Source organism: Quercus robur, chromosome 9, assembly GCF_932294415.1.
Source record: "Quercus robur chromosome 9, dhQueRobu3.1, whole genome shotgun sequence".
NCBI classification, from domain to species: domain Eukaryota; kingdom Viridiplantae; phylum Streptophyta; class Magnoliopsida; order Fagales; family Fagaceae; genus Quercus; species Quercus robur.
Genome location: NC_065542.1, coordinates 34980952 through 34998140, shown reverse-complemented (window position 1 = coordinate 34998140; position 17189 = coordinate 34980952). Strand labels below are relative to the sequence as shown.

General features: G+C 40.6%; 1 protein-coding gene across 1 annotated transcript; it reads right to left on the bottom strand.

The window, feature by feature from the left end:
* Positions 1-13360: 13360 nt before the first annotated feature.
* LOC126698220 (uncharacterized) lies at positions 13361-16866 on the bottom strand. The gene is made up of 2 exons (XM_050395307.1): positions 16407-16866; positions 13361-13719 (listed from the first exon to the last, which is right to left on the bottom strand). The coding sequence occupies exons 1-2, from the start codon at positions 16702-16704 to the stop codon at positions 13667-13669; spliced, it is 351 nt and encodes a 116-aa protein (XP_050251264.1). The 5' UTR covers positions 16705-16866; the 3' UTR covers positions 13361-13666.
* Between the last annotated feature and the right edge of the window lie 323 nt (positions 16867-17189).

Sequence of the window (17189 nt, the reverse complement as noted above, 5' to 3'; positions counted from 1 at the left end):
ATGTTAATTAGGGTTTCTAGGTAAGGATCTACGTATGCATGATCTAGCTTGCACACGCAGGTTGAACTCATGCGTACGCAAACCTATTCTAGCGTGCGTGATGCCATTACCCAGAAACCCTAATTTTGTTTATTTTGATTCTGTCTTCACGTGTTTATATGCATAGACTCCTTTTCACATGTTCTCAAGCCCCATAACTGTCTGTTTACCTTTTAAACATGTTTGTTTGTTATCACATATTTAGATTAGGGTTTAGGTTAGGGTTTTCTTAGTTTTAATGTCATGTCATTCATTCATATGCTCATGCATTGATGTCATAGATGTTGTGTTGCTGAAAGGTAAGTAAAGGGTAAGTTATGCATTAGCTTTGGCCATGCATTTGTTTTAGGGTTTTTAAATGCATGATTAGAGTTTCTAGCATGTTAGCATTTGTTTATGATATGTTTTGTTTGATGATATACTTGCTACCATGTTTAAGTTGCTATTTGGTTTTAGATGAATGTTAGGGTTTCCTTTTGTGTGTTTGGCTTTCTTTTGTTTGCGGATAGATAAGTATGCTTGTTTAGGGTTAAAGGTACCATGTTTGTTTGTTAGATGCATGTTAGTGTGTGTGTGTGTGTGAGTTTAGAACACAAGTGTTAAATGGTTTTTAATAGGGTTAAGACATAGGACACAATGATGGGAAGCCAACCTTAGGGTTGGGCGATCTTAGGTGCCTAACACCTTCCCAAGAATATACCTAAACCCCGAACGCAAACTCTGGTAGTAAGAGCAAAGGTCTTTCCTCGAAAGAACACTATATTCATGGTTCCTAGACCATATAACTAGGTGGTGACTCCATTCTTTTTCCCTTGCGCCCACACATATATGCAACCTTACTGTTCATAGGTTGTAAAAAAAAAAAAAATAAATATATATATATATATATATATTATTTTAAAATGTGGTTGTGTGGGAAGAGAAAAAGTGAGTGAGGAAAAAGAGAGAATAATACTTTTTATTATTTTATTAGGTAGTTTATATTATTTTATTGGGTTGTATATAAAAATAAAAACTGAGATGTAGGGTGAGTTGTAAAATGAGTTGGTAAAATAGATAAAGTAGTATTTAAGGATGCAAAATAAGTTTTTTTTTTTTTTTTTTTTTTTGCATCCCTGGATGCTAATGCTCTTACAGTTCATAGGTTGCAAAAAATTTTTAAGTTTACAAACCCGGATGAAGTTCTATTTGGGTGTCTTAGGTTGTAAAATAACAACTGAGGGATGTTTAACACCCCCAATGCTAGTGCTTTATACAACATATTGTTCATGGGGTTGTAAAGAAAAAAATATATATTTTAATCTCTCACACTCTCTCGCTTCCTCTCACACACTCTCTCTCTTTCTTTTGATAATTAGTTTTTTATATTATTTGATTGTGTAGTTTATATTATTTTAATAAGTTGTATGTAAAAATAAAAATCGGGATGTTGAGTGAGTTGTAAAATGTAATGGTAAAATAAATAAAGTAAGTTTCGAGGATATAAAATATATAGATGTTTTTTCTACATCCTCAAATGCTAGTGCTTATAAAGCCATCTACCGAATATAGAAGGGCATTCTAACTTCCTTGTGAATTCTATTTGTGGTGTATTTTTTATAAAGTATTTGATACTTTCATTTTGAGTATTAAATTATTATTCTCACTAAATTTCCACAGTGGCAAATATCAAAAATAAATATTTTTTTCAATTAAAATTTGAAATAACATTGTATTTTATGAAATAAGTAAAAATTGAAAATCATATAGCTTATATTTCCTAATTACATTCTATAGAGAAACCATGTAACTTTTTTTTTCTAGTTACAATCAAAGAAAGAAAATATTAAATAGATAATTAATTGGCAGTGATGTTCAAACAACAGTTTTTAATGTTTAAATATAGAAAATTATGGGCCCAAAAAAAATGTGTTTGATAGCGATGTTTTATTTTCAGTGTTTTAGTTATAATTTTCAAATTCAAGTGTTTAAAACAAGTATTTTAAAAACTCATCTATACTAGTTTTTAATTTTCAAGTAACAATGTTGAATGGTTTTGTAAATAAATAAGTTGAAAATTGTAAACCCCATTGACAAGACTAAAATCTCACTACCTTCTTTTTTTTTTTTTTTTTTTGTTTCTTTCTTTTTCTCCTACGAGCCCGCCTCTAAATCATCACTTTAATGAAAAAAATAAAAAATAAATAATAAAACATATATATGTTCCAAACACAAAATTATATTTTTTTACATTTTAAAATACGTTATTTGAAATATGATATCAAATATATTTTTTACATTATGAATACTTTAAACACAAGTTTTTACAACACTTTTTAATCCATAGTTTTCACATTATTTTGAACACTAATACTTAAATGGCGCTACTAAGTGGACAATTCACCTACCTTGAAAGTTTTCAAGGATTTAATAGCGACATTATGTTATGCATATTCATATATTCCAAACATATCATGTCATCATAATGTGAATGCACAATTAACATATTATCAAAGAGAATTTTAACATTCATAAATAGACAATCATGTTCATCATTAATGATACACAAAAATCGTCAGTGAGTTGATCGTCTAGACACGTGCCAATGGGTGTACCTGAAGAACAAAAGAGAAGAACCAATCAAAGGGTACCGGTGGGGTACCGGCCAAAGACCCTCCGAAAATTAAGTCAGTGATAGAAGAACCTCCAAGAACTCAAGAGTGCAAGAGGTAGGGAGAATTCACATACCTCAAGAGGGGTAAAGTTTGTGGCTTATATAGTGGTAGAGAACTTACCCAAATCCCTTGATACAAGGGAGTTTCCTTGTGGGGAAAAGGCCCCCAAGATACTCAAGATCATCTTTCCATTTATAAGAGATCTAATTGCGCAATAAGGCCTTTGGTCGTGGTGTACAATTAATTTCTATGTAAGGATGTATGGATGGGCCCCACACAACTGTGGGGAAACCCTAAGGGAGGGTTTGTTCGGACTAGGGATCATCTGGCCCAATGACCCTCCAAAGGGTCATCCCTCGTTAGAGCTGACTATCCCTCTGGGACTGGTCGTCCCCCTAGGACTGGTCATCCTTCGTAAGGGTTAACCGCCCTCGATTTTCTCTTCCGAGTTTCAGTTGTCCCTTTCTAGGGTAGGTTCAAAATTTTCCTCATCAACTGCCCCTCACTCCATGAGTCATCGAGATGGTTAACGGGTCACAAAGTTGTCATAAATGCCTGATCTTACTAGTGTGCGCCATAAATAGGGGTAATTATGTCTTTTTAACGGGGCTTGTAACACATGTCATCTTTTGACTCGTGGAATCAAGCATCACGATGCTTCGTTTTCTGTGCCATGTGTTATTGTTCTCATTTACTGAAAGTTCTTCCATTTTAATCCCAAAGCTCAATCGTCAGTTTTGAGCTTCGTCAGTTTTCTAGCTTCTTCAGCACCCTTGCTTCGGTGGTTTTTACTGTTTGTCCATTTCCTAGGTATGCTTCATCAGTATATTATTATTATTATTATTATATATTCTTTACTTTCTCCCTTCCTTTTCTTTTTTGTTGGTTTGTACACGTAGGAAGAGAAGTAGAATCTTAGCTTTCATTCGTCACTTGTAGGTGAGGGATGTTTGGAGATAGTGAAGCAACAAGTGAGCGTACCCCATCGATCCGCATAGGTTCGGACAACGACTTGTCTAGTCCTAGGCTCAAATATTTGTCCAACGACTCATCGATATCTGACAGGAGTTCGTCCTCAGAATCCCCGTTGGGGAAGGCTAGCCCGTCGGGGCGACGACTATGGGAGGTCATTTTGCTCGACGATTGGTCCATCCATGACTTCACCATAGACATGAGTGATGAGGTTTTTGGTAGGTTGAGACCCCATTTTCAGATACCTGTCAACGTGCCTTTTAGGAAGGGAGATATAGGAGAGAAGTGTTATGACGGGAGGTTGTCTAACGTAGGTTTGTATGAGACTGCCTTCATAACGGGGCTTCGTCTGCCTCTCTCCACCCTGCATCGTCGATTAGGCTCTTAATTAGGTGTGCCTGTTAGTCAGATAGCCCCGAATGCTTAGAGGATCTTCATCGAAACTGAGGTGCTATGGGGCCAACTCAGTGGGGGAAACCATTCCCTCACTTTGGAGGAGTTTTTCTATTGCTACAAACCCCAAGAGATTCCCTGATCCAAGGTTTTTTACAACTTTGTGTGTCATTAGGCTGCCCTAAGGTTGATATCTGACATGCCCGATTCTAACCATCAATGGAAGGCTAGGTTCTTCTTCGTGCAAGGGGTTAATTGGGTTTATCGTCCCAGCGAATGGGATAGTATAGGGTCTTTTTATGACCACTCTTGGGTGCAATTACTTAAGTCTGGTAAGTCGTCGGTCTCCTCTTGGGTCGTCGGTCTATGTAGATCGTCGGTAAACACTTATTATTGGACTAACTCACTTTTTGGTTTGTTTTAGCCAAAGCTTGCCCTACGATCCTCCCCTGAGCAAGAGGCATTTTTGGAGAGGGTTTTTAAGATTCCCTTTTAGGAGAGGTCATGGAAGAAGCTTGTTAATTTGGACACGCTTCACGCCTATTGTGGTGGACCCGTCCTTACTGAGGAAGTTTGACAACTGTTTCTCAAGAATTCGTAAGTGCTTTTCTTTCATCAATCATGCTTACTTTGTTTTAGATTGGGCTCACACACTTTCTAACTTACCCATCGGTTTCAAAGATAAAGTCGTCAAAAAACAAGCAAGCAGCAAAAAACAAGTAAGAGGAGATTAAGAAGGTCGTTGGCTTAAGAGCCCAAGGTGGGGGATCGTTAGCCCAAACCCCTCATGCCTCCAAGAAGAGGAAACACACCCCTAATGTTCAGTCATTGGGCAAAGGTGCCAGTGGTCTGTCCATTCGTCAGAAGGTGTGCGAGGTAGCTGTTGACGCTCCTCATCATGGAGTTGGGAAAGGTCTCATAACCTCCCAAGGCCACGTTGTTCCTCCTCTTCTTCCCGTACTAGTGAAGGACAAGGAGTATGTCGTGGACACTGCCTGCTCAATCGTCCAGGACGCTGATTTGGACAAGTGCTCAGAGCATGAGACCGATCCTTTGGGTGACTCCCGTTTCCATGACATGATAAGGGTAAGTCTATTTCATTCGTCCCTTTGCTATTGAGTTGTCCTTCTACTTTGATCGTCTCTTTGCTTTGATCGTCCCTTTCTGACACTTGATCATCCCTTCTTACCCAAGGCATGGTGAGGATACAGGCTTTACAGGTTCGTTGTGCGTCTAGGGAGGCGCTGATCAAACGCTTAAAGGAGTGTATATGGTCCGAAGCAGGTGCCTTGAAGAAATTCAAGGAATCTTCTCGGACCCTTGGCCAGGAGGTGACTGATCTAAAGGCCAAGCTAAGCAGGATGACCCATCAGACCGACGATCTGGCAAAGGAAAATGCTCTTTTCAATTCTGAAGTGGCTGCACTCTATGAGCACATGGGAAAGGTGAATGAGAAGGCCATTGAGCAGTATCAAGGATCCAACCTTATTTCAATGAAATGGTGGGTTACTATGGGGATAGTTTTGAGGACTTTCAAAAACAAGTTGTCCTCATGTTCCCAGACTTGGACTTCTCTCAAATCCAGATTAGGCTTACTGCCCTGACGACTCCTACTGCTGAGCCAACTCTCAAGGACGTAGAAACTGACGAAGAGGTGGTGGTGACCGATGGGCCAGGTGGGGTGGCAAACAATCTCGTGAACCCTCTAGTGCAGACTGACAATACTCCTACTAGTCCTTAAAAAAAATCCTTTTCTTTCTTTCGTCAGCTTTTTGTTTGTAAGTTAAAAACAATGATGGCCCCTTGTTTTGGGCATTAACTTTATCTTTGCCCCTTGTTTTGGGCTAATATTTCACACTTCAAAACTTTATAATATATTTTGCACAAGTGTTGATGTTCGTCAGTTTACTTTGATTTTTGAATCGTCAGTTTGTTATAGTTTGTTGTTGGATCGTCGGTTTTCTATAGCTTTTTGTTTAATCGTTGGCTCGACAATTTCAATCTCATTATTGGATGCTAAGGGTGATGATTCATCGGTTATCTTATCTCAACCCTTCTGCCCCACTAGTCATCGGGTTGCCCCTTTTCGAGTTTTGGCAAAGATTAAGTATGCTAATGTCCAATCCCTAGGTAGGACTTAGGATTTGATCAGGTGCACGAGTACATCCTTGATCATTTGTACACCCTTTAGGTAGGACTTAGGATTTGTTCAAGGGCACAAGGGCATCCTTAATTATCTGTCCACCCCTTAGGTAGGATTTGATCAAGTGCACGAGGGCCTCCTTGATCGCCTGTCCACCCCTTAGGTAGGACTTAGAATTTGATCAAGTGCACAAGGGCATCCTTGATCGTCTGTCCACCCCTTAGGTAGGATTTAGGATTTAATCAAGTACACAAGGGCATCCTTGATCATTTGTCCACCCGTTGGGTAGGACTTAGGATTTTTATAAGCCTTTCCTTTTTCGTAGACAATAATAATTCCATAAAAAATAACTGAACAAAAATGTTGATAACTTGCCATCCGATCAGCCAAAAAGCTGGTCTGTCAACTACTTAAACAGAAACGAAAGCGATAACATAAGCGATTACATAGGATTTGTTGCCAGTGTACTACTGATAGTATCTCCTAAGGTGGTCAGTATTCCAAGGATGGTGTAGCCTTTATCCGTCGAGTGTCTCCAAGTAGTAGGTACCCTTCTTATTGCAATCAACGATTCTATATGGACCTTCCCAGTTAGGTCCTAACTTCTCTTACGTGGGATCTTTGGTGGCCATGGTCACTTTCCTTAAGACAAGGTCCCCGATGCTGAAGTGTCGAGGCTTTACCTTGGCGTTATATTGTTTGGCCATGAGGTCTTGGTATCATGTCATTCGTTGCTCAATGGCCACCCTTACCTCGTCCAACAGATCCATGTGCAAACGGAACCCTTCTTCGTTCTTCCCTTCGTCATGATAGGCTATCTTGTAGCTTGTTTTTCCCATTTCTACGGGGATGACAGCTTCACTCTTGAATGCTAGTCGAAACAGTGTTTTTCCTGTACGTGTTCAAGCAATTGTTCTGTATGCCCATAAGACGCTTGGTAGTTTGCCTGGCCATATCCCCTTTGCCCCCTCCAGCCAAGTCTTGATCAGTTTGAGCAAGGAACGGTTGGTAACCTCAACTTGCCCGTTGGCTTGTGGGTGGACAGGTGAAGAGTAGTGATTTCTAATTCTCAATTGATTGCAAAAGTCTCTAAACGCATTGTTGTTGAACTGTTTGCCATTGTCAGAGACGAGGACCCTAGGGATCCCAAATTAGCAAAGGATGCTTTTCCAGACGAAGCTGCGAACATTCTTCTCCGTGATGGTTGCCAGTGGTTTTGCTTCTACCCATTTGGTGAAGTAGTCAATTCCCACAACTAGGAACTTAAGTTGTTGCATTGCCATTGGAAAGGGTCCCATAATGTCCAGTCCCCATTGAGCGAAAGGTCATAGGGTGTTCATCGGGGTGAGTGGTTCGAATGGTTACCTTATGAGACTGTTGAAGCGTTGGCACTTGTCACATGCCTTCATGTAGGATTGGGCATCCTTCTGCATTGTAGGCCAATAATACCTTGCTCATATGAGTCTATGGACCAATGACCCCCTGAGTGGTTACCGCACTCCCCTTCATGGACTTCCCTCATAACGTAGTTCGCTTCGTCAGAGGTCAAACACCTTAGGTATGGTCAGGAGAAACCTCTCTTATACAATACATCCACTATCAGCACAAAGTGTGCTGCCCGAACTTTCAATCATTAGGATTCATCACAGTCTTCAGGAAGTGTCTCGTTCTTAAGGTACAAGACAATCGGAGTTGTCCAGTCAGTGCCCTTTGGAATCATCTGTATCTCCAATTCTTTAATGACAAGGAACTGCTGAATGAAATATAGGATCTGTCGATCAACCGTAATATGTTTGGTGGATGCAGCTTTGGCCAACCGATCGACGCGTTCACTTTCTTCTCTCAGGACTTGTAAGAATTTTACCGTAAAGGTTCAATTCATCCGTCTTCAAATAAGGTCAAGATAATTTTTCATTCATTCGCCCCTGGCTTCGTAATCCTCATTGATATGTCCAATGACAACGTGGGAGTCGCTATAAAGAATGACTGATGAGGCCCCAACTACTTTGGCCAAATCAAGCCTCAAGAGAATGGCTTCGTATTCGGCCTCATTATTAGTCGTCGGAAATTGGAGTCGAACAGCGCATTCGATGATATCCCCTTCAGGGGATTGAAGGACCACTCCGATCCCTCCAACCCGCTTGTTGGACGATCCTTCCATTTAAACCTTCCAAGGGGTTGCCCCCCAGTCGTCAATTTCATTCGTTGTGAATTCTGTGATGAAGTTAGTTAAGGCTTGGGCTTTAATCGCAGTCCTCGGGTGGTACCGTATGTCAAATTCGCTTAGTTCTATTACCCATAGGACCAATTGTCCGGCGGCCTCTAGTTTATCCATCATCTTCTGAAGAGGATTATCCGTTTGAACCACTATGGTATGTGCTTGGAAGTATGACCTAAGCTTGCAGGCTGCTATGATCAAAGCGAAAGATAACTTCTCCATAGGTGGGTATCTTGCCTCTGCCCCCCTGAGTGCTCGACTTATGTAGTACACTGACAACTCTACATGATCTTCTTCTCGGATCAAGGCCGAACTGACAGCCGTGGGAGACACAGCCAAATATAGGAAGAGATCTTCATTGGGTTTCGATGGACTTAAGAGTGGTAGGGAGGCCAAGTATGCCTTCAATTCCTTGAATGCTTTCTGACATTCATGGGTCCATCCAAAAGCTTTCCTCAGGGTCTTGAAGAATGGTAGACATTTTTCTGTTGCCCTTGAGATGAATCTATTGAGTGTCGCGACTTTTCCATTTAGGCTTTGTACCTCCTTGACGTTCTTCTAGGGGCTTATCTCTAAGATTGCTTGGATCTTATCGAGATTGGCTTCGATACCCCATTGGGATACCATGAAGCCAAGAAACTTTTCCGATGCTGGGGTTGAGCTTAATTCCGTAGAGGCAAAGATTCCCAAACGTTTCCCCAAGATCACTCAGGTGGTGATCCTCTTCTTTGTTTTTCACCAACATGTCGTCTATGTATACCTCAACGTTCTGTCCGATCTGCAGGGTAGACATCTTGTTCACAAGCCTTTGGTATGTTATTTCTACATTCTTTAATCCAAAGGGCATGACCTTGTAGCAAAAAAAGCTCTGGCTAGTGACGAATGACGTCTTCTCTTGGTCTGATTCCTCAAGCCTGGTCTGGTTGTATTCGAAGAAAGCATCTGTGAAGCTCAACAATTGATGTCCAACCGTCAAATCCAAGAGGAGATCAATCCGTGGGAGGGGGTAGCTATCCTTTGGGCAGGTTTCATTTAGGTCAATGAATTCTACACACATTCTTCTCTTCCCATTTGCTTTCTTGACCATGACCATATTGGCCAACCATTCAAGGTAGTAAACCTTTCTAATGAAGCCTGCATCTAATAGTTTATGGACCTCTTTGGCTATGGCATTGTCTCTTTCTTGGGCAAAGACCCGTTTTCTTTGGCAGATGGGTGGAAAGGATGGGGAAACATTAAGTTGGTGGACCATGATGCTTGGGTCGATCCCATGCATATCATCATGGCTCCAAGCGAAGATGTCCAAGTTGTTTCATAGGAAAGGGATTAGCTCATCCTAGATCGAAGGGTCAGCTTGCGTGCTGATGTGAGTGACCCGATCTGCGTGTCCTTCGTCCAGGGAGATGGTCTCCAATGCCTTTGTCGGCTCTACATTCACTCGTCGCTCTTCAATGTTCATGGTGGTTACTTATTCGTCCATATCCAACATGGCCACATAGCATTCGCAAGCTGCCACCTGATCTCTTCGAGCCTCTCCTATCCCATACTTCGTTAGGAACTTCAATAATAGGTGATATGTGGATGTGGCTACCCTCTATGCGTTGAGTGTTGGTCGCCCTATGATGGCATTGTTAGCTGACGAGCAATCCACTACCAAGAAAGTGACATCCCTTGTAATTTGCTGAGGATAAGTGCCGACGGTGACCAGTAATGTGATAGATCTGACAGGTATGACCTTCATTCCACCGAAGCCAACTAGCGGGGCATCTGCTGGTGTGAGTTGTTTCCTGTTGATCCTCATCTATTGGAAGGCTAGATGGTAGAGGATGTCAGCTGAGCTTCCGTTGTCCACTAAGACCCATTGGGTATTGAAGTCTGCAATGGTCAAATTGATCACTAAGGCATCATCATGTGGGTGATGAACCTGTTGGGCATCCTCCTCAATGAAGCTGATCACTGAGTCGTCCATCTGAGAAAGCTTGGGTGGGCAACCGGTGAGCTAGACATTTTACACCATTTATAGGTATGTCTTCCTTGCTTTCTTCAAAGATCCGATCGTTGTGCCTCCCTTGACAATCACTCTTATTTCTCCAAGTGAGGCCCTAGGTCACTCTTTAACTTGTCGGTTTGGTTCTTGGTCCCTTAGCAAGTTTTCTCCTGCCCTCTCTCGCCTTATGAACTGTCGCAATTTTCCTTGCCTAATGAAGGCTTCTATCTGTTGCTTTAGGTCTTAGCAATCGGAAGTGTCGTGCCCATTGTTGTGGTGGAAGCAGTAGTATTTATTCCTTGGCCTTCGATTTGGGTTGCCCTTTAGCTTACTAGGCCATGCCAAAGCGAGGTCGTCCCTAATCTACATCAGGACTAGATCAAGTGAGGCGTTGTGCGGAGTGAAGTTGGTCATTCACCCTGGTGGGGGTCTTAACCTTCGTTCATCCCTTCTATCGCCTGTCTTGGCTACCTTTCTTCCCTTCTCCGGACAGGGATTGTCATGCTTCTCTCGCTTTTTCGATCCACCCCCTCTGGTGATCATAGCGTCCTCAGCGTTCATATACTTCGTGGCCCGGTATAGCATGTCAGCCATGGTCTTCAGGTCGTTCTTGTAAACTGAGAATAAGAACTTTCCGGATTAGAGTCCGTTGGTGAAGGCTATAACCAGAACCTTATCATCGACTTCGTCAATCAGTAGTGCCTCCTTGTTGTACCGAGTGACATACGACCTCAAGCTCTCGTTGTCCCACTGCTTGATATTTAGGAGGCTTGCCAAGGACCTCTTGTATCGTTGACCTCCAAAGAAATGTATGACAAAAATCCCACTCAATTCCTTGAAGGCTGAGACGATATTGGGAGTTATCTTGCTGAACCATACTCAGGCTGGCCATTTAAGAGTGGTGGGGAAATCTCTGCACATGATCTTGTCTGGAACTCCTTGCAGATGCATGAGGGTTTTCAATGATTCCAAGTGGTCAAGGGGGTCCCTCAATCCATCGTAGGCTTCCACTTGAGACATTCTAAACTTGGCTGGAAGGGGGAAAGATGTGACTGATGCAGTGAAAGGAGAGTCGGTACGATGGACTAGTTCATCCAAGCTAGTGGACACTCGAGCCTTCAGGCCATTCGTCATCATATCCATCTTCTCTTTCATCATCTGCATCTCTTGCGCAATGTGCCAACTTCTAGCTCGGAGGGACAACTAGTATCTTACTAGTCTCGTCTACTAATGGCATTGCTTTCCTCTTGGTCGTCCCTCTCTTGATGGTCATTCGTCGGGGGACGATCATTGTTGCGTTCATCCCTATTCTACTTGTCATTCTAGTCGTTCGACTCCTGATCATTCTGTTGCTCCAACTATCGTTCCAGCTTGTGGTTCCGTTAAGTAAGCCGTTCACTGCTGCAGCCAAGGTTTGCACCTGCCTCTCCAATGCATTGGGCGGGTTCCCGATCTTGGTTGGTGGTGGCCATTGATCGTGTCTGGACCATGCAACTCTTTGTCTCTAGAACGGCGATGCGACTTATCACTCGTTCCCTACAAACAATGCCAGCTGATGATGCACAAAAATCGTCAGTGAGTTGATCATCCATACATGTGCCAATGGGTGTACCTAAAGAACAAAAGAGAAGAACCAATCAAAGGCTACCGGTGGAGTACTGGCCAAAAACCCTCTGAAGGTTAAGTCAGTGATAGAAGAACCTCCAAGAACTCGAGAGTGCTAGAGTTAGGGAGAATTCACATACCTCAAAAAGGGTAAGGTTTGTGGCTTATATAGTGGTAGAGAGCTGACCTCAAATCCCTTAATACGAGGGAGTTTCCTTGTGGGGAGAAGGCCCCCAAGATACTCGGGATCATCTTTCCATTTATAAGAAATCTAATTGCGCGATAGAGCCTTTGGTCGTGGTGTGCAAGTAATTTCTATGTAAGGATGTGTAGATGGGCCCCACACAACTGTGGGGAAACCCTAGGGGAGGGTTCGTTCGGACAAGTGATCGTCTGGCCCAACGACCCTCCAGACGGTCGTCCCTTGTTGGAGCTGACCGTCCCTCTGGGACTGGTCGTCCCTCGTAAGGGTTAACCATCCCTTTTGAGAGACGATTTTCTCTTCCGAGTTTCAGTCGTCCCTTTCTAGGGTAGGTCCAAAATTTTCCTCATCAATCATATTATCAAGTTTGCTTTTTCATATCATGATTATAGAATCTTATATATATATATTACAATCTACTCATGATCATACATGCATGTTCATCATATTTCATCTTATTATGTTGTGCTCATCATGTCACATTCATAATCTAAAGGCATGCTAATCATAATTCAACCCATATCATCAAATCAAATGAGAACATGTTATGTGCAAAAAATTAAAAATATAGAGAATTTTATACTTGTATGCACTACCTGTCTACCTCACATAAGGGACTTAGTGGCAGATATCTAATGCCTTCAAATTTTGTTGGTTGTATGATCTTGAAATGTCTTTGAAGATATGGGTTTGGAGGAATCGTTGATGATTTAGGTGAGTAATATCTAGCAATTAATTATGGATTTGGGGATTCTGTTTCTCAAATGGTATCTCAATTTTTGGTCCAAGTGTAGAATGACACTTTTGACTTATGTTGCCACTTTTCATTTTATTCCGATTCTAGCTCTTTTTTTTTTCTTTTTTCTTTTTACTTGCTTTGGTATAATTACGAGTTTTAAACTACTTTTAGGTCATTTTGTGATCAAATTATCCCAAGAGATAATTAGTCTTTTTAATTTAAATTAATTATCATAACATTAGAATTATCTATTGCATTTTTGTACATTTTTTACTTTATGCTTAAACAACAATTTCATTTCAGGAGTGTTTATCAAATAAAATTTTGATGAGATAGACATGGCTGGCACGTACAACTAAAACTAGAAAAGCATATATATAAGGTTGAAGTTGTATCAACAAACAGAAGTTCAATAATCCTTCATCTTTTAAAATGGTTGTCTTTCAAGAAATGAAATATTAAAATAAGGTTTACAAAAACACAAAACACAGCTGCTTGTTTATTTTGCTGTTCTCCCAAGTAATGGATTTTAAAGAACAAGATTTTGGGTAAATTTGGAGCTAGTCATGGTTTCTATAATATTTTCTGGTATGCACACCAATTAAACGAGGAACAATACAAATCCGACTGGCTTTTCATAACCCAAGTACAGTTTCCATCAGCATTCCAATGTGCCTGAAATGCTTGTATCTTCACGTACCGGCAAATATGACTTCACACTACAAATTTGGAGGCAGATGATTTTGCATCTTCCTTCGGTGAATCGCCTGGCACATCCATAAAAGTAAAAGCGATTATAATTTATAGGGCAAATGGTCTAGAAAGTGGTTATATGACTCACTGCAATATAATATATTGGGTAAAATATCATTTTCATCCCTAAAGTTTCATAAAAGTTCATTTTTCGTCCCAAACCTTTCAAAAGTTCTTTTTTCATCCCTAAATTTTGCAAACGTTCTTCTTTTCATCCTTCTGTTTATGTCCGTTAATTTATGTCCTACATAGCTTAATGGAGTGCTGACACAGTTTACAACTTGGATCAAATTAATTTATTTTTAAAATTATAAACACATGCCGCACAATGATTGGCACACATGGATTAAAAATTTTCGGTGACACAAATTTGCCCCACACCCATAACCCAATCTAATCCTCAATCCAATCCCAAAAAATTCCAAAATTTGAAAGGCTGAAAAAATAGCCTGAAACCCCCAACACCATTGCCTTGTCCCACGGCCCAAATCAGCAACCCAAACGGCGACCCCAACCTGGAGACGAAGTACTGCTGATGAAGTATGGCAACTCCCACCACCAATTATAGAGAAGTCCATATTAAAGTTTCAACCAAGACATGGGTACACGGGTACAGAGCTTAGCTATCCAACAGATTTCAAATAATACAACATTGTGTCCTCTTTCAATACAAAACAACACCATTTCAGTATCAAACCATACACTCATATCAAAATTTTGGCGTATCATGGACTAATCTTCAAAACAAGACAAGAATCAAGGTAAATTTCAAGTAAAGAAAAAAGAAAAACCTCAACCCTGGGATCAAAAACAAAGAGGGCCAAAACAAAGTTTTCTAATAAACCTCCAAGGGCAACTTTCAGCCATCCCAAAGATGCCAAAGAATCCTTCAAAATTTTCTCTTTTACTCCAAACCAAACCAAGCAAGTCAATCTCTAAAATCCCTAGAGAAATTTCAATAAAGCAAAAGAGTTTCCTTCCTCAGAGACTTTTGAAGAAGTAAAGGAAATTGTCTTTTCTTCTGTGTTGCTTCAGAATCTGTTTAGCTTCAACAGCGGAGGAACGCTACCATTGAACACTCTGTCGCCAGTACTCCGTCACTAGGTTTGGCTTGCTGGTTCTGGATTTCTAGTTGGGATCGCCAATTGAAGCCGCAGTACTGGCGTTGGGGTTTCACCGTTTTAGCCTTTTTAATTTGGGGATTTTTGAGACTAGATTGAGTTTTGGAATGTGATGTGCAGGTGTGGGGGGCAAATATGTCTCACTGAAAAATGTTAATCCACTTGTGCCAATCATTTTGCACCATGTGTTTAGGATTAAAAATAAATTAGTTTGGTCCAAGTCAAATACCATGTCAGCACTTCGTTAAGCCATGTAGAACAAAAACAGAAGGATGAAAAGTAAAACATTTTGCAAAGTTTAGGACGAAAAAAAAAAAAAAACTAAAATGATATTTTTAGAGACGAAAATGATATATTACCCTAAAATATTTACTGCAAAATACTAAACAGACATAGCCAATTCTAGAAGCTCTAAAGATCAAAAAACTCAAAACACATGAGAAAGCCAAATGGTTGGCTGCTGCCATACATTGCAAACCTCAAAGGAAACACTTCAGCCCTTTACCGAGAGAGCTTAGTACCACTAGATGTCTTCAAATTGCAGTAAACAACACATAATAAAACAGCACTTCACACTACTAGAAAGCTTTCTAAACCCATCCTCTCAAATAGGAAAACTCTCAACAACTGAACCGCATATCACATAACCCCAAAAAAGAGATTTTTTTTCTTTTTTCTATATGAATCCCCAATAAAGAGAAAATGAGACCGTAGAGCTGAGTTAGTCATTCAGTGAAGAACACAATCTACTCTCTCACCATTAACCATGTACATTGTACATACAATACTGGTCTATAATAATTTTCACTCACTTTCTGAGATAATCTACAGTTTTAAGCATGCCAACACTGCTGATCAGGACTTTGGGAGGACATATAGTTCTACTTATATTGCCATAAATTATAGCAATTTAAAAATAAAAACAAAAAACACAAAGAATCCAATTCACAGTCTTCACTACCTTGCTAAGCCTCACATACTACTATAAATTCCCAATAGACCATCAGCCCAGATAATAAGCCACAATGGCGTCTTTATTCATGACATCTTTGAAGCTCTAGCAACAAAATTCTGAAAGGTATATCTTCCCCATCAAAGTCATGCTAGACCCGAACTCGTGGACCATCCCTAACATCACTGCTAAAGTCTTTTCAGAACTCTCCCCACTTACTCAAAATACTTTTCCATAAGCCCACTCCATGGGAATCCCTCACACAGAACAGCATTGAGCCCAATCTATCCCATAATTCCTTCACTTTGTTCACACTCGGCAGCATCCATTAACGGTGAAGGCTATATAATTTAATGGTTTCAAAAACGAAAACCTCTACTCCTCACGAAGAAATGAAAACTAAAAGTATTTAGCCCCTGTCCCTCTCTGATAGCTCTACTAAAATCACCTTCAAAGACATTCTCAAATTCAGCTCAACGTTGCATATACACAGTTAAGGGCCCCTTGGAGCCCAAATTCCATAAACCCTTAATAAAAGGGTTTAAGCTCAAAGCAAGAAAACAAGCGTACACAGATATATACAATCAAATACACATATGCAAAAAGAAATAGAGAATAGAGAGAGTACTGATTTTGGGAGCTGGGACTTCGCCATAGATGGCTTTGAGTCTAGCGAGCGGAACGAGAGCAGAGTCAGTGGAGGCTTCGGCGTAAAGCTTTTGCTTCCAATCCCACATGGACTTCTTCATGGCCTTGTTGGATTTGGTGAGCGAATCCTTCTCCGCCTCCATTGCTTCGATCTCCCTCTGCTGATTTACCGATCTCACGCTAAGCGCTACGAACGACCCCACTAAAAATGTGTTGATCACTGTGTTGTTGTTCGTCGCTTTCAAAACTGTGCTCGCCACTTTGTTCGCCATTTCCATTTTGTTTTGTAAAGAAGAGAAACAGGGTCTCTTGCTGGGTTCGAAGAAGAAGAGCCACTGTGCTTTGCTCACTGATTTCGGACCCTCAGAAGTTTCGGTGGAATTGGAGTCGAAATTTGAGTCTAATAGTGATAGGTCGTCGAAGGGGTCATGGGCTTAGAGCCCAAATCACGATTATCCAGCTTTATTTGAATTTGGTTGGACTTGGCTGTTTTCCTTTTTAGCCTTAACTACATTTCTGATTAATAATAAGCTTCTTACTTTACAAAAGTTATATGAAAAAACTTCACGTTTTCAAAAACATTTTAATTCAGTATCTTCCCATTAGCTCAACTGGTAAAGTCTCGGATGGTTGAATAAAAAATTTGGAGTTCAATTCCTGTTTACACCAAGAACTGATTGATATCTGATTCTGATGATAAAGAACTATCATAAAAAACAGACGCTATAGATTGAAACTCTCTTTAAAAAAAATATATTTTAAT